Here is a 25,356-nt window from a genome sequence, read left to right as displayed (position 1 = left end):
CATTCTTGGAGAGATTTCTCATACAGAGAGATATTTGAGAGAGATTTCACATACTTGGAGAGATTTAGGAGAGATTTCTCACACTTGGAGAGATTTGGGAGAGATTTCACATTCTTGAAGAGATTTCCCATACAAAGAGATATTTGAGAGAGATTTCACATACTTAGAGAGATTTAGGAGAGATTTGACATTCTTGAAGAGATTTCTCATACAGAGAGATATTTGAGAGAGGTTTCACATACTTAGAGAGATTTAGGAGAGATTTGACATTCTTGGAGAGATTTCTCATACAGAGAGACATTTGAGAGAGATTTCACATAGTTAGAGAGATTTAGGAGAGATTTGACATTCTTGGAGAGATTTCTCATACAGAGAGATAGTTGAGAGAGATTTCAAGTGTGGCATTTGTGAGTGTTTGGTTCCGTAATGCGAGTCTCTTGAGCCCGTTAAGTCATGATTAAGGATCCCACACACTCCTAATGAGTATGCAACATGGTTTTCATCAGTTTAATTCATTGATTAGTACTAAGGCTTAGGAAATTTTTAACACAAAACTTTTCTCCAGTGATGTTTTCCCATTAATATAGCAAGTTATATAGTACGAACATAACACAAACCCTAATACACAAGGTTTAATAGAGTTGACCGGCTTGACTTGATGACCTGACTTGACTCAAGATTGACGATTGTCACAACACCAAAACTGAAGGAGGTTCGAACTATTAGCTCAAAATGAAGTCTCTGAATCTCTGGAACTGCTAGAATCGCACCTCCCCTTTGCTCTTGTGCACCTCCTTCTTGCCAAACCAAAGATACAAGGATCAAAAGTGACTTCTTCTTCCTCACAATGATTTGGCTCACTTAGGGTTCTCTCAAGGGATTGGTAGCCGCAATGAGAGGCTATAAGTGCCCTTAAATAGGCTCCAAACCCGGGGATTTAGGGTTTCATTAAACAGCATGGACTCGCCGAGTCCACTCATGGACTCGCCGAGTCCAAAGTGAATCCGGATGAACAATCACGACCCTACCCGGCGAGTCTACCCATCAACTCGCCGAGTTCCTTCTCATAATTCCAAATAAATAAATAAAATAATATACCTGGAAACTCGGCTGTTACATATTCAACTATTATACTTTATTCATTCAATTGTAACCTCAAGATATTATGTGGTATCTTTATCATTTTTTAATATCTCAAGACTTATTACTTCATTCAACAAGTTTAAGACTTTAACACTATTGTTGTCCCAATTTCCAAGTATACACACACTTATATCTTGGGGTAAACTAATGTTTTTATTTTGTATTTCTTTACAAAAAGTATTAGCATTACTATCCTATTCCCAAGATCTTGGGCACGTCCAAGATCTTCGACATCTTCCAAAATCTTAATCATCTGATAAAACTTCTTCTTAAAATCTTTACCTAAAACATCACACCACACTTAGTAATTTGGTTACTAAACTGTTTATTCGATTTTTGACCAAAACAAGTAGAGTCACTGAAACCGAACAAAAAACCATAAATAGAAGCATGTATCATTGAGTAACTACAATTTCGATTTAGAAACATGACTTTTTATTTCTTGTTCTTGTGATTTCTGATTTCCCCCCTAAATTTCCATCTTCTTAATTTCTTTTTTATTTATTTCCATGCCTCCAGTAAGAAGTAATAAAATCATACAATTATTTGGACCTCCATATTTATGGGACTATGTTCTATAGTTCGGTCGATCATTATGAACTTGTCAAAGGTGGGTCATGATTTCAACCAGTGTGAGAAGGTGGGGTAGAAGACATATGCATGACAGAGGTTGATGGTTGACAATGATAAAAAAAATATGGAGAGTATGAGAAAGGATGAGTGAATAATAGAGAGAGAAGATCGGGTATAAGGACTTAAGGCTTGTATTTATTTATTTTTTCCGTTTACATATTGGGTCCTTATAATTTAGTAACTGATAAATAACGTTAAGATAAAACAAAAGGGTATTTTGATCATTTTAGTCAGACTTAACATATGAGTTTAATAAAAATAGTCAAAAGGACCAAACATACAAAATTTTAAAACCATAAAGACCATTGGTTTTATGTTGTACATTGTTATCCTTATGGTTTACACCTATTAGTCCAACTTTTGAACTTTTAAGATGGATCATCTTTGTGGTTTCCAAATCTTGTATCGTTGGCCTGTGAGGTTTTCACCATGAATGGGTGTCCGTTAACTGGGAATAAATGACCAGATTTTCCTCATACCATATTAAAAGCTATAAACTAAGTGGGCTAAATTTGTTAATTTCTTATAACTTAAGGGACCATTTTTGTCACCAAAAAGTAAAAAACCCTAAAAGGAGTTGGGCCCATCATGGGCCATACTTCTATGCTCTCACACTCTTTAAATCTCCGTTGTTAACATCTCTACCAAGATCAACGATCTCGTCGGACATCTGACTACAAAATGAGGCCACTATTCTCTTTGGCGCATCTTCCCCCCTTTCTGACTCTATTTTCAGGGCTTCTCACCTTCAATGCTGACATCTCCATGAATACTGACGATCTTCTCAGATACATGACTACACAACAAGGTCACCGTTGTCTCTGAATGCCACTTTACCTCCTTTATGTCACATCTGCCTCCCTTCTTCTACCCCATTTCTTTATTGCATACGAGTTTCCAAAGTTGATATACATCAACATGTCATAAAAGTTAAAGCAAATGAAATTAATTTCCTTGATGATGTTTTTGTGTTTTTTTATAACAATGGGAAATGAGGGAAGGGTGTAGTCTTTAAAATTCATTGTTGGAGTTATAGTGGTTAGAGATAAGTTGTAGTTGCACTCGTCGAAGACTATAGATAGGCTAAAGATATCTATAGATTCCAATAGGAAAAGATAAAGATACTGATAGTGGTGATTAGTGGTGGGGTTGGTGGTGATCAATAATCGTGATCGTGATCGGTGATAATTGTGGTAATAGTGGTGTCGTTAGTGATAATTGGTGTTAGTGATGTGATATAGTGTTGTTGGTATTGGTGATAGAGCTGGATGATTTTTTGGAAATGGTAGATAGTGGTGGTGGGGGTGATGTGATGATGTTAGTAATAGTGATGGTTACGGTCTGTAGTGGTGATTGGTGGTGTGATGGTCGTTCTTTCAATTAATTATTAAGATCAAAGTAAGAAAAATATAAAAATAAAAAAATAAAAAATAAAAGGGTAATGTAATCATTTCATAATTAGTTAATAGTGGATCTTAGACGAATGGTCTTAGGACCACCAATACAACTTTTTGGAAACCATAGGGAACAAGTCATATAAAAATTCAAAAATTAGACTAAAAATAAAGATTTATGTAAACCAAAGGGACAAAAACTGTAATTTACTCATGTTTTTATGTTAATTATTTAACATTTCTATACTAATAAAAGAATAGTTATTAATATCACTTGTCATTTTCTCATAATTTATGTTTTCTTTTCAAATACTTTTTAAAACTGTCACTTGTCATTCTCTCATCATTCTTTAATTCTTAAAAAGTATTGATGTTAAAAATAGGTTACCCAACTATTTATTTGATCCCTGATTTTTAGATGACATTTAAATTCGTCTTGAATAAGTTTCGGTTATGATTGTCAACAATTAATTGTATTTCTATATTAAAAATCCCACAAAATAATGTTTAATTAATAATTTATTGAAAATGTAACACCCAAATTTTCAAAACAATTTTTACATTTTACAAAAACATACTTTCATTCATAAATATTATAAAAATATCATTGTATCATATAACAACCATAGAAACACAACCCAAGATCATAACACATAAAAACTCCTCGTGTGTGTATTGATCATGCCGGCGTCTTCCCGCGATACTCACTGGTACCTAAAACACATAACACAACACTGTAAGCATAAATTCTTAGTGAGTTCCCCAAAATACCACATATAACACATATTAGCCACTCGAGGCTATAACTCTGTGAACCCTCTGGTCCTAACTCTGTGGACCCTCTGGTCCTAACTATGTGAACCTTCCGGTTCTAACTCTATAAACTCTAGAACATACACAACATAAATCACATAGAAATAATGCAATGCATAACAATCACATAAACAACATACAAGATACTTTATCATATAACTCTAATTACCACTCTAGGTAAAGTATAGTGAGAAGACTCACCTCGGGTAACTTGGTAATCTCGAACTCTGTAAAATCTGATCTAGCCTCCGCCTAATCATATGAAATAAACACTCTAAATCAATACATCTCTCACAGCTAGACTACTCCCCCTCTTAGTACTCTCAGAAGGGTAAAAGACCATTTTACCCCTCTCATGGCTCCAGGACCCTAAAGTTGACCAAACCCTAAAAGTCAACTCTCCTGGTTACACTGTGCATACCAAACATGTACACTGGGCGTACCCGGTGTCTTCACAGAAACGGGGTGTGTGACCCCTTACGTCGCACGTACTGAGATTACGCCCCGCCTAACTCCCAGTTTTAGACTCTAAGCTTTTGGGGTCTTAAACAGTTAAGACCCACATCCAACTTCTAGATATGACCACTTCTAAGCCTCTTAATCCATAAAGTTGATCACTTTAAGCCTTTGCATGGCTGGACAAGTCACTATCACCCACAATATTCCATTTCCCAACTCAAGAGAGCTCATAACTCAAGCATGACCTCATATTAACGACCAAGATGGAAGCTTTATGGATCTATAACACGAATACAACTGGAATGGGACAGATCTAGGTCCATGGAGCACATTATATTTATAAAGTCTCCACCTTTGGGACTTTTAACCCTAAAAATGGACCATGCAACATCAATCCAAATAAGAAGGAAAGTTATTAACTTTATACCTCTAGATGAAGCTCCTTTCTCTGAATATCTCAGATCCAACCTTGCACTTCAAGCTCTGGCCTCCACAAGCTCTTCTCCTTCTTCTTCACTAACACACCAAAACACTTTTAGCTCCAAAATACATACACTCAAGCTATGTACGATGGAAGGCTCTCTCTTAGGGTTTCACTCTCTCATATGGAGGCTGAGAAACGAGCCTTAGCATCCTTTAAATAGTGCACAAGCCAAACATTTAGGGTTTGCATCTGGACCCATTACGCCCAGCGTAACCCTGGGTACGCCTAACGTACCCAAGCGAGTCCGTGTCCAAATTAAGTGCATGAGTACGCGCAACGTACTCCCCAGTACGCCCAGCGTACTCATTTGCTACAAGAATTCTTTCAAGGGACCACTCTTGACAACTTAACAAAATAGAAGGGTTTAATAGCTTTACTTGGATTTCAGGATGTTACAATTCTCCCCCACTAGAATCAGACTTCGCCCTCGAAGTTTCATGTCGAAAACAACTCCGGATGCTACTCTCGCATCTCTGACTTCGTCTCCCAAGTCAGCTCAAACCCCTTCCGGTGCTGCCACTGGACCTGAACCAGATGCACCTCCTTGTTCCTCAGAACCTTGACCTTCCAGTCCAAGATCGCGATCGGCCGCTCAGCATAATTCAGCCCTGAGTCCACCTGGATATCCTCTAACGGCACTACTGCCAACTCGTCGGCTATACACTTCCTCAGCTGAGACACGTGGAAGGTATCATGAATCTGGCTCAACTCCGCAGGTAGCTCCAATCGATATGCTACCCTGCCCACCCTCGCAATCACCCTGAACGATCCAATGTACCGAGGCCCCAACTTGCCCTTTTTCCGGAATCGGACCACTCCTTTCCAAGGAGACACTTTTAGAAGTACAAAATCTCCAACCTGAAACTCGAGCTCGGATCGTCGCCTATCCGCGTAACTCTTCTGACGACTCTGAGCTGTCAACAATCTCTGTCTGACCTACTGTATCTGCTCTGTCGTCTGAAGTACTAACTCAGTGCTACTCAACACTCGTTGCCCGACCTCTCCCCAGCAGATGGGAGTCCGACACCTCTGCCCATACAATAACTCAAAGGGAGGCATACCGATACTCGAATGGTGGCTATTGTTATAAGAAAACTCAGCCAAAGGCAGATACGTGTCCCAACTCCCTCCGATGTCCAACACGTATGCCTGAAGCATGTCCTCGAGCATCTGAATCATCCGCTCACTCTGTCCGTCAGTCTGTGGGTGGTAAGCGGTACTGAAATGTAGCCTAGTACCCAACTCCTCATGGAACTTCTTCTAGAACCTGGAAGTGAAATGCACATCTTGGTCTGACACAATCGAGATCGGTACACCATGTCGCGATACCACCTCCCTCACATACACCTCTGCCAGCCTCTCTGCGGAAGAGCTCTCACTGATAGCAAGAAAGTGGGCGCTCTTTGTCACCCGGTCGATGATCACCCAAATTGCATCGACGCATCTCGCAGTCCTCAACAATTTGGTGATAAAATCCATGGAAATATGTTCCCACTTCCACTGGGGAACCTCAAGTGGCTGCAACTTGCCATGTGGACACTGGTGATCGACCTTAACCCTGAGACAGGTCAAGCACCTCTCTACAAACCACGCCACGTCCCTCTTCATACAGGGCCACCAATAGTCTCTTTTCAGGTCCAAATACATCTTACTGGCCCCGAGATGGATCGAAAACCTCGACCTGTGCGCCTCCTCCATCAAAATGGCAGTGCCCCGCCCTCAAATGGCACCCAAATCCGGCCCTGGAAAGTCATAAGCCCTCGACTATCAGTAATGAACTCATATATCTGTCCGATCACTCGCTCTCGCTTGTGGTTTTTCGGTCTCATCGCCTCTACTTGGGCCTCTCGAATGGTGTCCAACATTGGGGTCATCATTGTTAATCTCAAACAAACATCTCGCAATAGGGCACCCTCTGTCCTACGACTTAAGGCATCGGCTACCACGTTAGCCTTGCATGGGTGGTACAGGATCTCACACTCATAATCCCTTACCACGACCAACCATCTCCTCTGGTGCATATTCAGATTGGGCTGATCTATCAATTACTTCAAGCTCTTATGGTCTGTGTATATACTACACCGAACCTCATACAAATAGTGACGCCAGATCTTGAGGGTGAACACTACTGCCCCCAACTCCAAATCGTGGGTGGGATACCTCGACTCATGAGGCTTTAGCTGCCTCAAATCGTATGCTATCACATGCCCTCTCTGCATCAACACTGCATTCAATCCCGATATCGATGCGTCACAATATACCACAAATTCCTCCATTCCCTCCGAAAGGGCCAACACTGGGGCTTCGCACAATTTCTGGCGAAGTGCCTCAAAGAGGTCTGCTGCTCAGGACCCCAATTGAATGCTACACCCTTCCGGGTCAACTTGGTGAGAAGAATCGCAATCCTGAAGAAATATTTGATAAATCTCCGATAATAGCCGGCCAGCCCTAGAAAACTCTTGATCTCCTAGGGGGATCTCGGCACCTCCCAACTCATCACTGCCTCGATCCTGGCCGAATCGATCAATATCCCGTTCTAGGTGACGAGGTGTCCTAGAAACTGAACCTCTCGTAACCAGAAATTGCACTTGGAGAATTTGGCGTAAAGCCTCTCCGATCTCAGAACTCCATGGATCTCCCTCAAATGCTCCTCATGCTGCTCTCTAGATCTCGAATACACCAATATATAATCAATGAACACGATTACCGAACGATCCAACATCGGCCTGCACACCCTGTTCATGAGGTCCATGAATGTCATCGGTGCATTGGTGAGCCCAAAAGGTATCACCACGAACTCGTAATGCCCATAACAAGTCTTGAATGTTGTCTTCTGGATATCCTCATCACGCACCCTCATCTGATGATATCCATACCTCAAATCAATCTTGGAGAACCAAGACGCTCCCTGCAACTGATCGAACAAATCATCGATCCTCGGTAAGGGGTAACGGTTCTTGACCGTCATCTTATTCAACTCCCGGTAATCAATGCACATCCGGTGTGAACCATCCTTTTTCTTGACAAAAAGGATCGGCGCTCCCCGCGGCGAGCTACTCGGTCGTATAAACCCTTTTCCCAGCAGCTTCTGAAGCTGCAAGGATAACTCCTGCATCTCTGGAGGTGCAAGGTGATAGGGCGCCTTGGCGATAGGCGTTGCCCCCGGAACCAAATCGATACGGAACTCTACCAGCCTCTTGGGAGGCACACCCGACAACTTCTTAGGGAAAACATCCGGGAACTCACGCATTATCGGGACCTCATCAACCGACCTTGGTCTCTCTGCACCTACTCTCGTATCCACCACATAAGCCATAAACCCACTACAGCTCTGTTGTAGACCCTGCCTCGCTCTTGCGGCTGAACAAAATGTTGACCCAGGACGGGTACCCTCGCCATAAACCGTAAGAACTCCCCCACTAGGGTCTTGTATGGTCACCAGCTGTCGCTCGCAGTCGATAATAGCTCCAAATCTACTCAACCAAACCATGCCCACAATGACACAGACATCTTCCATAGCAATCGGGACCAAATCAATCGGAAACTCAATGCCGAAGATCTTGAGTACACATCCTCGAATCACATCCGTGATATACACTGCTCTCTCGTCGGAAACTTGCAAAGGTTAACTCAACGCCTCTCAACGGATACTGATGTGCTGACTAAAGGCTAGCGATACAAAAGACCGACTCGCACCCGAGTCAAATAACACCAAAATAGGCACAGAACACATAAGGAAAGTTGTAACGACCCGTTCCCGGTACGTTAATTCATTGGTAATTGTTGTAAGTTTTCAAGAGGGACTCGGCGAGTTCTAGCCTGAATCGCCGAGTAGGGTCGCGTCTTCGAGCACACGTGAGCCGGGGACTCGGCGAGTCCATATCCCTGACTCGGCGAGTCCATCCGTCTGGGTGAAACCCTAAATTCCCGGGGTTGCCCACTATTTAAGCCACCTTATAGCCCCCATTCTCGCCTCCCTCACCCTGAGAACACTGTGAGAAAGAACCCTAATCCTCCCTTGTGTGAGCTAAGTGTTTTGTGCCATTTTGTGAAGGTTTGAAGAAGGAGAAGAAGAAAGGAGCAAGGAGAAGAGGTGTAGTGCAAAGATCCAAGGGCAAATCTGAGTTATTTGAGGTATTTTCGGATTTCCCCTCTTGTTATATGCTTTAAACCTCCATTAAAGCTCTTCTAAGATCTAGTTGATGCTTGTTCCAAGCCCTATGTTTGCATGATTACCTTAATAGGTCGAGATATCTTTAGATCTGAATGATTGGGTGTTGTAGAGCCTAGATCTACTGCCTTTTTGGAGTTACTTTGCATATTAACCATAGATCTACCCATTTTATGCATCTTTTAGCCTTATTTCCCTTATTCATGAGGTTGTACACGTAAAGTTGGAAACTTTACGTGGTAAATCAGCTTATTGGACCCAGATCTATCAATTGTATGTGTTGGATTCAAATAAAATCGAGTAAAAATTAGTTGCATGGCGGCAACTCGGCGAGTCGGGAAGAACGACTCGGCGAGTCGGGAAGAACGACTCGGCGAGTTGGGTCGCGAGTTCCCGATTCCTTCATTTTTACCAGTGTCGAGTGAACCCAGTGAGCTAGAGAGTGGACTCAGCGAGTTGAGGGTAAACTCAGTGATGGAGGGACTCGGCGAGTTGTTCATCAACTCGGCGAGTCCAAGGCAATCTTCTTAAGATCAAGAACAACTCGTCGAGTTTGTTCATCCGGCTCGGCGAGTCGGATGAAGATTGTCTGAGTTCTTGGATCAAGAGGGTACTCGTCGAGTCGATGCCAGACTCGACGAGTAGCAGCGAGTAAGAGTGAAAAGTGAGAGTAGGACTCGGCGAGTTGGGTGGCCCAACTTGGCGAGTCAGTCCAAATGAGAGTAACTTTGACCAGGGGTAAAAGATTCATTTTACCCCAAGTGTAGTGTTTAGTATTTGATTGAGTGTGTTTATGGACTTGTAGCCGAGGAGATTCAGGAGCAGCAGCCGTTAGCTTCCCGAGCCACACACTCAGCAGCCAGCTTACGAGGTGAGTTTCCTTCCAGTAGGAACGGGTCTAAGGCCACAATGCCGGCCCGTTCAGTTAGCAGTGGTTTCCGGATTTAGGTCCGATGCAGTATCTAGTATGTTCGATGCCTTCGTGGCTCGAACAGGATTTGTGTGCTATGTTTTATGCGTTAAGTATTATGTGTTCCGGGCTACGGCCCGATGTAGTATGCCGTATATGTGTTTATGCTAGTTGATGTGTTATGCTATGCCATGTTCAGACAGTCAGTTCCGGACTTCGATCCGATGCAGTTAGTTCCGGACATTGGTCCGATGCAGTCGGTTCCGGACTTCGGTCCGATGCAGTTAGTTCCGGACATTGGTCCGATGCAGTTAGTTCCGGACTTCGGTCCGATGCAGTTAGTTCAGAACTTCGGTCCGATGCAGGGGACAAGGTCCCGGTCAGTTCCGGACTTCGGTCCGATGCAGTTTCCGGGCTTCGGCCCGATGCAGTGGGAAAGGCCCAATATGTGTTTATATGTTATTGTATGGTATGTGGTAGTTTGGGGGAGCTCACTAAGCTTCGTGCTTACAGTTTCAGTTTTGGTTTCAGGTACTTCCGCAAGCAAAGGGAAGAGCTCGGGGTGACGGCATCGCACACACCACAACTTTAGCTTTTAGCCTGGGATTGATTTAGTTTGTTTTGATTTGCCGTAGTATGATGCAGTTTCCGCACAGTGTTTTCTATTATGTTGGAATACATCACGTATGGTTTTATTATATGACACACTGATTATGGTTTTGATTATATCGAAAAACGAAATTTTTGGGTCGTATTTTTGGGTTGTTTCAAAAGTACCTATGAATAACATAATACAAACACCAAATATTAAACATCATATTAAACACATGAAAGAATACATACCACCCACAACATCGGGCGTCGCGCGGACCTTCTCCGCGGTCAACTGAAAAGCTCTCCCTCGTGCCTTCGGTGCCTCGGCCTTCACCGGCCAGCTCTCTGTAGCTCGAACAGCAGCAGGGGCAGATCCCTGCAGCTGCGGACACTCGGCCTTCTGGTGTCCGGTCTGGTTGCAGTGAAAATAGACTGCAAATCCCTTGGGGCAATCCTTAGCCATATGCCCCTCCTTGCCACACTTGTAGCAAGACCCTGCTCTACACACTCCCTCATTACCCTAGCCATACTTGCCACAAGTACAGCCCTTCTTGTTCCCTGATCTCGAATCAGCGGGCTTGGCTGACAGCTGAGACTGATCCGGTTGCCGATCCCTCCCCTGAGACTCCGCCTCCTCCCTCACATGAGTCTCCAGTTCTATCTCCCTTTTCCGAGCATTTGCTTGAAGCTCGGCAAATGTCCGGTATGATGAGTTTACCACGAACTCTCGTATGTCCCTCCTCAGAATACTCAAATACCGACTCATTCGTGTCTGCTTTGAAGACACGTGCTCAGGGCAGAACATCGCCCTCTCATGGAACATCTTGGTGATCACAGTAACAGACTCAATACCCTGCTTGAGGGTCAGAAACTCCTGGGCCAAACGCTCCCTCTCCACCGGGGGAACGTACTCATCACGAAACATAGTGGTGAACCTGTCCCAGGTCACTACTGCAAGCTCAGTAGACGAAAAGTGCACCGTCACAAACTTCCACCAGTCCTTCGCTCCTAATCGAAGCTGGTTCAGCGCGAACCGGAACCTCAAATGCTCTGGACATGAACACGTATAGAAGCATCCCTCAATATCAGAAACCCATCTCATCGCAGAAATCGGATCCTGCGTCCCATCAAACTCTGGTGGCTTCGTACTGCTGAACTCCCGGAACAGCAACGAATCGCCACCCTGAGGTATGGCTGTAGCAACAGTTGCAGTAGCTGCAGCGGTTGCAGCCTCAGTAACCGCTGCGGATCTCTCATCGAAAGTCTCCATCAGAGTGGTCTTGATAGACCCAAACAGCTCTGGAATCTTTGCACAGATGGTCGCAGCCACCTCCTCATGAATCATCTGGTGGAGCTCCTCATAGCTCACCCCATTGGTCCCTGGTCTGTGGCGTGTCCCAGCCATGATGTTTCTGAAATACAACATAAAACATATCAGAGACTCGCTCGAACATACACGCACTCGATAACTTGACCCGACTCGTTCCCTGGTACCCCAAGGATTCATACTTGGACTGTGCATTGCTCCAGTGTCTTCAGTAGTACGGGTCCAATACTACCGTCTACACCGCTATCAGATTATGAAGTGTTGGAATGTCGTCGTTTAATGTTTTCTTAATGATCAGAAACGACTAACCCATGATCAATTTAGCAGAACTCTGAAACGTGGAATCCGTCAAGCATGGCATCGAGTTTTTTGAGTGTTGGAAGATTTATGTATAAATCGGACCTGGGTCGAGTCACCATAACCTCAAAGGTACCTTCATCTGGGAATTGTTGGAATGATGGAGTAAACCCCACGGGGCAATCACTTACTGATAGAAGCCACCATCTCTTTTCTCCACATTGACTTCATTTGTGGACCCAAGGGTTCCAATTTCCATAGATCTCCAAATACAATAGTTGAAATGAAGAAGAACATCATCAGTCATCACCATTATCAAACAAATAAGTTTTGTGAACCCAAATTAATTTTTGAGCTTAAAATTTAACAAACCAAAGAGATGTGTAATGACAGTGAAGATAGCAAGAGCAATACAAACTCAGTTTCCTCTTCCAGACATATCTTCCTCGAGCAACAGTTTAGAAAACCGACATTTCATCAATTGAACCTCTGTAGATTACATCATAATTCATGAATTAGAAACGAAAAAATGTGCAATTCCAAATTTCAAGAGTAATTCGACTTTTCCATCTTTGAATTATCAATAAACTAACAGAATCTTTATAGCAATTAGTACCACCTCCGATTTAGAAAGTCAAATCATAAGTGTTAACTTTAAATTTTGCTCAATTGGAAGAGAATGGCTCAATAAACTAACTCTTGATTCAATGTTGAATCCATTGTTTGTGGTGATTTTCGTGGAATGGGCGAACAAAAGAAAAGGAGCAAACCCTAGTATTTTCAATTTGGGGAAATAATGAAGGAGAAGGCCACGTATCATCCCATATCCGATAAAATGGTATTTTTACGCTAAAAAAGGAATAGCGATTTTTTTTTTTTTTTTTACATTTTTAAAACGTTGTTACTTTAAGTTATATTTCCATTTTTATAAATATGCTTCTTATGAACGTAAAGTAGAAGGACACGTGCTTGAAGAAGACGGCGTCTCCATTCCCCAGCCTGCAGAGTCCGTACGATTAGGACTATAAGGAAAAGCTTTATGCCACCTCTTGTATTTTGTTAAATTTTCACTTCTGCTCCCTATACTATATACTAAATGCCAAATATTTACCTTCCCCTCCAATAATCACGACAACAATTAAAATAAACACCATAAAGAATATTCTCTTACCACGAATCTGACTTTTATATATTTGTATTATTAAAAATTATAAACGTAGTTTATAACAATAATTCAAACATAATAAAATGCAATTATTGATACATTATTAATATACTTTTAATATGTTTGTTTATTTTAATCACCACTCTACTTCAATGCATATTCGATTGCTTATTTGCTTACGAATGATTCAACAAACTACTTTTAAAATATGATAAAACGTTAGCGAATGTTTAAAAAAATTAGATTTACTTCAAATTTGAAATTAGGATAAATATTAAACATTTTACCATGGATAAATATAAGTCATGATTATAGTTATCAAAACCATAATATTAAGGATTTAGTTTATAAACATATTTTCGTATATATTCATTGAATTTGGACACTAAATAAAGTAATAAACTATTAATTAATCCAAAATAACCTTTGAGTCACAAGGGGATATTTTGTAGATATCCAAAAGTTAAAGGATGATAAAGGAAAATTGGTTAGGCTAGTAAATCTCCTCGTGTACACGAAACAGTTTTGCAGAGAAGAAAAGCAAGGCGATTAGGAGCTTGCAATCAGTCCTTATCATGGTCTGATTCTAAAGCAGAAAGTTCGGTCGATTTACGAAAACCTAGAAGCGATTATCGTACCAAATTAGGATTTTTATAGTGTTTTACAGCAACTATAACTCTCTTTTGTCGGGCATATATAAGATATTAGATAAGAGCATCGATTCAATTCAAGCCCTCTAGTTTTGAAGTTTTATATTCGCAGGTGGTGGCACTGTTTACGATAATTTCAACCATTATCAAAAGCATTGCATTGATCTCTTGGTATAGATCTCCTCCACCTCTTTCATCTCTTTTATTGATATTCGATTCGATGCGGAATTAAACCCATTATAAATCGCTTAGGTGCTAGTTGTTTAAATTACATGAGTGAATGTTAATTAATGTTGATCATGATGTACGCCATCGAATTCTATCTTGGTTTGATTCTGTTTCCTTGATTGTCGGTTTTGAATCTCTTTTCAGTGTGTTGCGTTTTAATTACTCGATTTTATCTCCTTTTTACGTTGTATAGCTTAGTGGAGTAACTTTTATGTCGTTTATGGGTATTGACTTTTTAGTGTTTCGTCGACTGAATCAAATATCTCATCTCATAGACTCACAACCATGATAGATTTGGGTTTTTTTCTGAATTTGCCATGTACGTTCTGTTGAATTTTAGCTTAGAGTGAAAGATTTGGGAGAATTCTGAAGGCTGGCTTCCGACAAGCTTTCCTACTTGAGCAAGTTGGATAGAAATCGCCACCAACCTTCTCGGATTCCTGTTCAATTGGATAATTAGGTATCGGAACAGAATGCATCGATTATTGTCAGAGATTTTAATGGATACCCAAGGGGGAGGAGAATCGCTGTTAGGATCCATCAAGATCGCGGTTCTACCCATAGCCAAAGTTTTCACGATGTGCTTCTTGGGGTTTCTTATGGCTTCCAAGTATGTTAACATTTTGCCTGCAAGCGGAAGGAAGCTCTTGAATGGGGTAAAAACTATGAACTCCTTTTCTTTCTCTTGCAATTTGATCGATCTTCATTCTTCAATCAGAATTCAGAAGTAGCTTTCGATCTAATCTTTACAAGATATTTTCCCAAGTCAATCTGTTGTTTTGGTTACTGTTCAATCTTTATCTCATCAAATCCAACCCCAAATAAAAGTGTTGTCATGTTGTGTGTGTGTGTTTCTATCTAAAGATTAAAGTGATAATTTGTGTTTGATGCAGTTGGTGTTCTCACTTCTGCTACCATGTTTGATATTCTCTCAACTCGGACAAGCCATCACCTTTGAAAAAATGATCGAATGGTAAAATTCTCATTTATAATTTGTTTACTTCATATGACAAATAAAGTTATGTATGTGTATAAACCATGTGTTTATTGTTTTACAGGTGGTTTATTCCTTTTAATGTGATTTTGGCTACAATATCTGGTTCACTTATCGGATTACTTGTAGCATGCATTGTTCGTCCACCATACCCATACTTCAAATTTACCATTATTCACATTGGCATAGGTAAGTAAAAGTTAAAAACTTTCTCTCTTTCTCATTAATTTCTAATTACACCAATAATCAAACATTATCATAATATTATTATTGGAATACATCACAGGAAATATTGGGAATGTGCCACTTGTTCTAATTGCAGCTTTATGTCGCGATAAATCAAACCCTTTTGGAGATTCTGCTACATGCACTCGTGATGGAAATGCCTACATCTCCTTTGGACAATGGGTATGTTATATAATTATTACTTATTATAATTAAAATCACATATTTATATTTTAATATAATTGAGTTATTACTTGTTATCTAGGTGGGTGCAATTGTTCTATACACATATGTATTTCAAATGCTTGCACCACCTCCTGGGGGTTCTTTTGAGATTGAAGATACTAAAACTCTTCCTATTAAAAATCCTCCAAAAACTAACACCAACACCAATAATCCCCCTGAAGAAGTTCCTCTTCTCACTCATGAGCCTGAATCCATAGATCAAGATACTCCTAAAGATGGAAAGGTCAGAATTTTAACAAATTATCTTCTTTTTTCTTTAACTCACATGATGATTTTAATTAGCGACATGAGTGGGTTTTTTTTTTTTTTTTTTATAACAGATAAAACAATTCATGAAGTTTCTGTATTACAAGTTGAAGCTGAAGCAAATACTCCAACCTCCTATCATTGCATCTGTATGTGATAATAATATCATTTTATAACATGACTTTCTGTTATTTAAACCATTTTTTTTTTATATAATTGCAGATACTGGCTATATTCATTGGTTGTATACCATTTTTAAAAGGGATGATCTTCACACCTGATGCACCACTTTACTTCTTCACTGACAGCTGCTTGATTCTTGGGTATGTTTCTTTTTTATTATAATTATTTTACAATCTTTATATGATGACTACATGATAAAAAGTAAAAACATAATTCTTTTTTGTAATCAGGGATGCGATGATTCCTTGCATTTTGTTAGCATTAGGTGGCAATCTGACAGATGGTAAGTTTACTACTGGTAGTTTTTTAAAGGGGATGTTGGATATTACTTACTAGTTTCCTGAGATTTGTAAATAATTAAATTGGAAAATGAAATTGAAATTCAGGACCTGGGAGTTCAAAATTAGGGTTAAAAACAACAGCTGCGATTATATTTGGGAGATTAGTTTTAGTTCCACCAGCTGGATTGGGGATTGTGACATTGGCTGATAAACTTGGATTGCTTCCACCTGATGACAAAATGTTCAGATTCATCCTTCTTTTACAGCATTCCATGCCCACATCTGTTTTATCAGGTAAAAAAAAAATCATTTCTTGATTGTTGACTTTAAAAAAAAAAAGTCAAACTTTGTTCTTATGTATGTGTGTATGCAGGTGCTGTTGCGAGTTTAAGAGGGTGTGGGAGGGAAGCTGCAGCTATTTTGTTTTGGGTTCATATATTTGCCATTATTTCAATGGCAGGTTGGATTGTTTTGTATCTCAACATCCTTTTCTAGAACACTCTATTTTCTGAAACTTGAAGAAGAAGAAAACAGAGGATTAGAAGAAGCATGCGAATGTGAGTACCACTGATTATATTCATATCAAATGGGATGATTCGTGTGTTTGTATCTATCAAATACAAATCCAGAGAAAGAGAGAGAGATGAAGGATTTCATTCTTTGTTCATAAGCTGGCTATGGATGTTAGAATGATTATATATATTTTTTAGACTATTCGATTTCTACGATTGTGTGATGGGATAATATTTATCATATTCAATTAGAATCACGTGTTCCATATATTTTACTTTTTCTAACATGTTTTTTCTTCAAGAAGTCACCATTTCACATTTGAATGCTTGAAAAAGGGAAAACTTTTTTTTTTCAAAAAGTATTGGTAAGTATATTGGATCACCACATAATATTGAATATAATCAAAAGCATTACATGATTAAACCTTCACAATCCAAAACATGGAAAACATGGATGAATGAGTCAACACATTCCAAATCATTAAAGAAAATTCTGTACAAATGCTAGCCTCAATCCTCGATCATTCATTAACTATTACATCAAATAACAACAACAAACACCCCAAAACCAAATTTTACCAATTCCAATTCCAATTCCACCAAAGTCATTATTAGTCGCTCACAAATCTCATATAACCTAAAACAAAGACCACCATCTCCTATTCCTATTCCCCCTTTGACCAGAACCAGAATCCCGAATAGCTCCCGGATTCCCTAACCACAATGCAAGACCAATTCCCACCAAACTCGCAACAAAAAACCATCTCCCTCTTCTTTCACTTTCACTTCCACTCCCATCATTCACCAATTCCAAACCTTCAAAAGACGATTCCGCCCTTCCCCCCTCCTCTTCTTCCTCCTCCTCCTCCTCCTCCTCCTCCTCCCGTTGAATTTCCAAAACCCTTTCTTTCCTGTTCTCATACTCCATGTCATCAGTCGGAAGCTCAAACCGACACAAAGGACAAGAATTCCGTGAACTTAACCATGGTTTAATACAACCACCATGGTAAACATGAAAACAAGGAAGCCGATTCACCACACCACCCACACAAAAACTCTCCTTACAAACCGCACACGCCACCCCATCATACTCCCCTTTCTCCACCACCACCACCTTTTCAAGATTCTCCACGAAAGAAACCGCAGCAGGAGGCGCCCCTCTTCTTGAATTATCCGCCTCAGCTAGCCTCTCCACCAGCTCCTCAAAACTTCTAGCATCAAGATAATCCCCAAAATGCCCTTCTTGTTCCACAATGTTAACTTGTCTTTGTCTCCTTTCACTTATTCTTACATGAACTGCATTCTCATTATCCGATTCCAATGATCTTTGGAGATGAACCCTAGCTATTAAAGATCCGAGTGTATTGTTATTGTTATTGTTGTTGTTGTTGTTGTTGTTGTCATCTTCAATCTCCTCCCATTCATCATCTGAGCTCCATTGATTCAAACCAGCATGCATAGGGTCAATATCAGTATCACTATCACCAAGAAAGCTATGAACATCTACAGAAACATCCGAATCACCTCCATAAACACCATATGAGATTGCATCGCTTTCTCCATAAACAGAATCAAAACCATCACTTTCTGTATCGGAAACAACTCTCCTCCATCTTCTTGATCCACGGGAGCTTGTATGAACACTGTCTATAGATTGATTATCTAGGTCAGAAAGAGGAACAAGAGGGGGGATGTGTGAGTGTCTTGTATTTGCTTGATTGATCATGTTTGAAAACTGGTGAGAGAAGATGTTTTCGATTGATTCTGAACTGTTGTTGTATCTTGTTCTTCTTACTCTAGGAGTTCTGCGTTGAATGTGTTGAGGTGGGGTGTCGCCATCTTCTAGAAATAGAAATTTACAGTCCCCACATATACTGATGGATTCAAGGTCAATGGCGTCATTCTCTAATGGAAGTATTCTATGGCATAGACCGCATATCCCTGGTGGCTCAAAAGGTTGAACAGGTGATGTGCCATTGCCATCCATGTCTGCAGATTAAAACCAAAATCGTTCATAATTTTCTTCAAAACAAACGTAAAACCCAAAATATATCTCTTGTTTTAAGAATAGAGTTGTCATCATTCTAATACGTATTCTATTCTACATGAGACCTTAAACCTGCTCAAGTTTCTGATCTATTACCACCAAAGGAAAAAGCTGATGATTTTTTTATGAAGAACGTTTTCTCGCCATTATTGATTCATACAAAAGGTGAAGATATTGCAGCATTCGATAAATAATCAAGGAAACCAACCAATTGAACATATCAGCCATACAAACTTCCCTGTCCAAAACCTAAGGGAGGAACAGGAAAATGGGATCGAAATTTTATTGGATAATTAACTTTTATCGTCAATTCCGCAAAATCCAATCGTCAATATTCTCCCGTGATTTCAAAAGGATACACTGATCATCACTAAACATATATACAGAAATGAAATGTTGAAGAACCCTAAAATCGAAAGAGGTGTACCTTGGAACAAAAAACAGATGGTTCTGGAGCCGAAAAAGCACCAATATTTGGGATTTACGCCCACGAAGAACGAAAAGAAAAAAGATTATTGCACTATATTTATAGAATTAAGAAGAGGGATGGAATCTTGAGTGTGTGTGCGACGATTGCATCATATCCTGGAGTTGGGTAGACCACAAAATTGATGTTATTTGTGTTGTGCCCTAGAGATCAATCCGTCGGTTCTTGAAACCTCAGATTGTCTGTAGGTTGGAGAGAGAGAGAGAGAGAGAGAGAGAGAGAGAGAGAGAGAGTTGGTGTAGAGATAAAAGAACTTTTAGGTTGGAGTCTGTATGCCCTTCGTTTACGCTATCATAAACACCGTTAGTTACCTTTCATTTCAGGTCAAAATTCCTCAAAACCCAATCAACACGTGCAACCCAATTGGTTGACTTGGTGGCACATAGTTTACTTCTAGTTTTTTTTTTTCTTTTTTTCTTTTTTTCTCTTTAAGAAAATGCCAATATAATTGAGACCCGACCAAGCAATAGCAACTAACTAGATGAGGGCCGAACCTGGGAACAAAACAAATAGTTCAAAAAAAGGAGAAAGGAGAAGAATTGCATTCTATCTACCACTTTAACATTTACATTTAAGCCATAGATAAACTAGTGCCTTAATGATATAGCACCTCTTAAAGGTGTAATAAATAACCCTTGGAATAATCTATCATCCCTAGAAATCCAAAGGATCCACAATAAACTATAACATATAACAATGAGCCTAAGGTGTCATTTGTTTTTTCGAAGCGAAAATGACTGAAGTCTGCGAACCACCTCTGTAACCCTCTGTAGCAGAAGAGGGGATCAAACGGCTGCAGCATTTAGTAAAAAGTTTGTTTGTTTTTTAACCTCTATAGACTGCTGCAATAAGTTAAAGTAAGACGTGAAGATGCTTAAAGCAATGGGTCAAGCGTTGCGTCACGCAACACACGCGCAACAGTTTTTAAGTCAGAAGTCTTCTAAAAAACAAACAATTGCGAAAAGCCAAATGTTGCGGGTGTTCTGCGCGGCGCAACAATAAGTGGTCAGAATCTTTCTTTGAGGCAACTCCCCCATGATTATGCGAAGTGGAGTAGCTCCCCGACATTATTTACCATAATTTGATCCAAACCACACCATTTAAAAGTCTTTGCACGAACATAACAAGCAAAAGGGGAACCGAGGAGGATGTGATCGGTACATTCAAGACCACCAATACACGATCTGCGTGAGATTATGCTCAAGTGTACACTTGTGTGATGCAGTTGTACTGCAGATATGATATGTCCTTAAGCAACCCTCCAAACGAAGTATAGTATCTTGATTGCAAGTCAAATTAATTTGTGGTTGTAAGGAAGTGATATGTGGGTTATGGTATATTTTACCCCTGAGTGAAAAAACCATGAACCTACCATCAGAAGAAAGCATGCAAGTCAAATGGTCCAATCCAGGTTCAATTCATATAGATGTAATGACTATACATAGTACTCTAAAAAAGTGGATAAACCAACAACATCTAGACAAGACTTCATGTAACATCCCAAGACAGGTATATCTCATAAACCCTTGTTTTATTATAGATGTCAAGGTTAGCCCTTTAATTGAGAAAGGTGGTAGTTGACTATGCAGGGTGTACGCGTGTGTACGCTCAGCGTACTCATGTGCGTGATTTGGACGTGGAGGTCACCTAGTATGGTGGGCGTACCAGAGAGTACGCTAGGTGTACTAGGCTCAGAGTGAAAACCCTAATTGTACGGTGTGTCCCTATTTAAGGAACATGATGGCCTCATTTTTTGCCACCATTTCCAGCCTTCAACCCTCTAAAAACCCTAATTTTCGTTCCTTTAGCTTGAGTGACCATTTGTGAGCTTATAAGTGTTCTTGTGGATTCTTTGAGAGAAGAAGGAGCATTGAAGGGAACAGAGTTAGAGTACAGGCTTTGGATCTAAGCTTCTCTATGGTTGGAGCATCATTTGAAGGTATAAAGCTCAAAGCTTTCTCATCCTTTTTGATTTGTGCATATTATGGTTCATTTTAGGGTTTTTGACCCAAAAGCTTGAAGCTTTATGAGTTGTTGAACTCCAGAGCCTAATATTTGTCCCTTTGAGTGTTTCTACTGGAGTGGACTCATAAAAATGGGATCTTAGATGTCAAAACCACCCAATGCATGAGATACGAGCATTTTTGGGAGTAAAGAGTGAGAGTTTTTGGGTTTGGGACTTTCTCAGCCATGTAAATGCTTAAAGTCATGAACTTTATAGAGTATGAGCCTTTAGGGTGTCCAGATCTGATAGTATAGCTATGGTCTGAACGAATTAAGACAAAGAGAGTAAGAAAAGCAAGTATGGGACGTACGATGAGTGTCGCGCAGCGTAGCGTCAAGGATCCCTGATGCATGCATGATGAGGTAGTACGCCCAACGTAAAGGAGCTGTACGCCCAACGTACATGTTGCAGTTGACTTTTGTTAATTTTTAGGGTTTGGTCAAGTTATGGACTATGGAGACCAGGGAAGGGTAATGTAACATACACGTTTTGAAATTGTGTATTGTTATTATTAAAAGTGAATAAAATTGAGTGTTGAGTTCTAACAGCTAGTTTTTACTAGAAATGAAGTAAAACTATGTTTAGAATCACTCATAAAATATTGGAAGTCTTATGAGATTCCAATTAATAGCCAAATAGTGAAATTTAACGAAAATATAAAATTTGAAATAAGTAAATTTTTATTATTTGATGTTGTAAATTATCTCATTAGAAACTTGTAGGCGAAAACCTCATCGAAATCCGAGTTATAACGAAGAAGTTATGACAAACTGAAGATCCGCGACAAAACCGGCACGGTGCCGAATGACGTAAAAAGTGAGTTTTTGATAAACTACTTTTTAGCCTTAGAAATCTAAATGAAAGTCGTAGTATTTTTTAAACCGAGAAATTCGATAAAAAGAACGTTAAAATCTGACTTCGTATGAGGAAGTTATGATTTTCGAAGTTTCAGCTTAGCAGTAGACAGCTAAAAACTCGAATTTTAGATCGAGCGATATTTTACCGATACATCCTAAACGAGAATCGAAGGTCTCGTCATTTGTAGTACAACGGTAAAAAATCTGACGAAAACGGATGTCGGATGAAGAAATTATGAATTTTTAACGGATTTTCCTGTCCCGATCTGTTAAAAATAATAATATTAAAAATAAATTCAAAATTAGCCAACGAAGTCTAAATGAAAGTTGTAGAGTGTAATTTTAGCTACGCGTGCATATAAAGAACGTCAAAAACGGAGCTCGTATGCGAAAGTTATGAATTTTAGAAGTTCGGGGCTCGAAAATCGAGAAATCTCGCATGAATAGTAACTGGCCACGTCACCTCGCACGAAGCAGGCGCGTCACCGGAGACGTGGCCTCGCCTCGCAATGCCGCCTGTCGCACAGGTGTCCGATCTCGCTGAGTCATCCGAATCGTGGCAAGTCCGAAGTCTGACACGTGTTTGGTCCGGATTCCGAAGCGCCAGCTACCCCCTTCGTGTGTCCGAGCTTCGCTTAAGCCGCGTGTCTTCCTCCCTTGCTGCTGCTGCTGAAGCGCCCTTTTGATCCGGCCTCGCATCTCGGCCCTATAAAAGGGAGGGCTGCGAGATCTCCCGGGTAATTTTTAAAAATTTCCATTTTTGGCCCCCTTTTCCATATCTTCTTTATTTTGACTTTTCCCGAAACCCCGGTATCAATTTTAGCACCCGAAACACGTCCCGAGACCCCCGAGAAACCCGAAAATTTTATCTTTTCGTTTTTTAAGCCCTACCTTCGTAGAGCCCGATTTTCAATTAAGCTCCCGATTTTCAACATAGAAAGTCATATTTAAAGCCGAAATGTTGTCCAAATTACTATTTTAACCCTCGGTTAACCTAAGGTGAGTTCAATATATAGGAACAACTGTATGTTATGTGTTATATGTGCTATGTGCTTCTCAGTGTTGTTATTCTGAGTTATTATCCCTTGTTATTTTATTCGCTATGTTTATAGCAAATATAATACCTTTGACCATGTGATCAGTGAAAGGACTTAGATTCACATACGTACTGGTACGTAGCATCTGGCCATGTAGAGCATGTCTCCATAAGAGAATGACTTCTATTCTATGGCATTGGCATAAGGTTTTATAGGAATGATATGTAGCCCCTGACCATGTAGAGCATGACTCCGTAAGAGAATGAACTCTATTCTATGGTATTGGCAAATGGTTAGATAGGGCTATAAGCCTGAAATCTACCAAAATGTTAATCAGAAATTATATGTATTCTGTGCCATTTGGGCCAAAGCTTTATTGATGCATATCAAGTATTGAAATCATTATGTCTCATTGAAAAATATATCTTTGAATAAAGTCTTTGATTGATATGAACGCTTGCCATATGATTTCACATATGTCTTCTTGTTCTCTTCTACTTCTGTCATATTGGTATATGTAAGGCATAAGATTATATTGTATCTATTTATTGAATTCACTAAGCGTTATCGCTTATTCCTCTAAATGTTTAACAATTGCAGGTGATGAGTATTCCAATATAGCTTTATACTACTGAAAGAATTAGAATAGTTAATAGTATTTCTCTGTATTTTTAATGTTCATGTATGTATATGAATAGTAGAATTCCTGGGTAGATATGAAATGTAATAAAACTAGTCGGTTTGTATCCAATCCTTTGTAATCACTTATTCAATATAAAATATTGTTTTATAAATATGCATGTAGCATGTTTTGAGGAAGTAACTTAAGAAATCTTTGAAATAGTATGAAAGTTTGGGTCTTTCATAAATACGAAAGTTGGGGTCTTTAAGGTAAGATGGTCTTTTATCCTTCTGTAAATTTGTAGTGGGTTTAGCCTAGCTTCTTTGAGGGTCGTTTATTAATCAAAGATAATTATGGTATGTGTTAGGCGGAGGCTAGACCGGTTATTCAAGTACGAGGTTTATTTGCTTGCTTACGAGGTGAGTCTTCTCACTATAATTACCATGAGTGGTAACCTTTTTTTGACCAGAGGGTTTTGTATGTTTATATTGAGTATTGTGATATCCTGCATTATGTCTTTATGATTTATGTTGTGTATTATTCTGAGCTTTACTAGGTTAGGACCGGAGGGTTCCACTGAGACACATTAATCGGAGGGTCTTATTTGAGATATACATAAAGTTAGGGGCCAAACGTGCAATTTTGACCAAATCATAGGGACGGAAAACGCAACAAAATAAAACCACATGGACGATCCGAGTGCAAAAAAGAGTTAGGGACCAAAATGCAATTTTAACCAAATCATATGGACGATTTCAATAATTTACTCTAACTACAATTGATGTTATCTCTCAGAAACCCTTCAAATTCTATTTGGAATCAAAATTGGAATTAGTACTTGGCTTTTGCTTGTTTTGTATTTGATTCTAATTATATGAAATTTGTTTGTAGAAGAATAAAGATCTAGAGACATGAAATATTTGACGTTTTCATGAAATATTTAAGATTTGTTGTTTCTTTCGGCAGACGATTTTTCATGGTCTCAAGAAAGGTTTGTAATCTCTCTCTCTCTCTCTCTCTATATATATATATATATATATATATATTATATATATTCCATTGTTGTACAAATAAGAACATGATTTTGATTAATTTTGTATGAAACTATGAATCTTATATACTATTTTGAAAAAAAACAAATGATTTTATAAACAAGATAAGAACATGTTTGCAAGAATATTCCAAAAAGATAGAAATCGGCATTAGCAATTTGGACATTGAAGATAAAGTTTTCATGAATAACGAGTAGGCAACAAGGATTATCGATTAGGAACAGTTGTTTCGGCTGGTGGGTGTGGCCGTGTGGGCAACATGTTAAGACATGTTATCATACCCAAAAATTGTCA

General features: G+C 39.6%; 3 protein-coding genes across 4 annotated transcripts; 1 reads left to right on the top strand and 2 right to left on the bottom strand.

The window, feature by feature from the left end:
- Positions 1–3,786: 3,786 nt before the first annotated feature.
- Positions 3,787–13,033, bottom strand: LOC145018025 (uncharacterized). The gene is made up of 3 exons (XM_078975968.1): positions 12,238–13,033; positions 10,851–12,013; positions 3,787–3,884 (listed from the first exon to the last, which is right to left on the bottom strand). Exon 2 carries the CDS (start codon positions 12,004–12,006, stop codon positions 11,122–11,124), a length of 885 nt encoding a protein of 294 aa, XP_078832094.1. The 5' UTR covers positions 12,007–12,013; positions 12,238–13,033; the 3' UTR covers positions 3,787–3,884; positions 10,851–11,121.
- A 900-nt stretch (positions 13,034–13,933) lies between these two features.
- Positions 13,934–17,166, top strand: LOC145018780 (Auxin efflux carrier family protein). Of its 2 annotated transcripts, XM_078976625.1 has the most exons (11): positions 13,934–14,211; positions 14,609–14,924; positions 15,162–15,241; positions 15,327–15,451; positions 15,549–15,670; positions 15,753–15,956; positions 16,054–16,128; positions 16,202–16,302; positions 16,393–16,445; positions 16,549–16,737; positions 16,817–17,166. In XM_078976625.1, the coding sequence occupies exons 2-11, from the start codon at positions 14,742–14,744 to the stop codon at positions 16,936–16,938; spliced, it is 1,254 nt and encodes a 417-aa protein (XP_078832751.1). In that variant the 5' UTR covers positions 13,934–14,211; positions 14,609–14,741; the 3' UTR covers positions 16,939–17,166. The 2 variants fall into 2 exon arrangements, with proteins under 2 accessions (XP_078832751.1, XP_078832752.1); XM_078976626.1 differs by lacking the exon at positions 13,934–14,211 and having other exon boundaries at positions 14,594–14,924.
- Positions 17,167–17,406: 240 nt separating this feature from the next.
- Positions 17,407–19,567, bottom strand: LOC145018779 (RING/U-box superfamily protein). Its single transcript, XM_078976624.1, has 2 exons — positions 19,430–19,567; positions 17,407–18,944 (listed from the first exon to the last, which is right to left on the bottom strand). The coding sequence occupies exon 2, from the start codon at positions 18,940–18,942 to the stop codon at positions 17,593–17,595; it is 1,350 nt and encodes a 449-aa protein (XP_078832750.1). The 5' UTR covers positions 18,943–18,944; positions 19,430–19,567; the 3' UTR covers positions 17,407–17,592.
- Positions 19,568–25,356: the final 5,789 nt, after the last annotated feature.

Source organism: Lactuca saligna, chromosome 9, assembly GCF_052625555.1.
Source record: "Lactuca saligna cultivar CGN05327 chromosome 9, ASM5262555v1, whole genome shotgun sequence".
Classification (NCBI taxonomy): Eukaryota; Viridiplantae; Streptophyta; class Magnoliopsida; order Asterales; family Asteraceae; genus Lactuca; species Lactuca saligna.
Note: the sequence above shows the minus strand (reverse complement) of the source record. Positions and strands in the feature narration are given on the sequence as shown.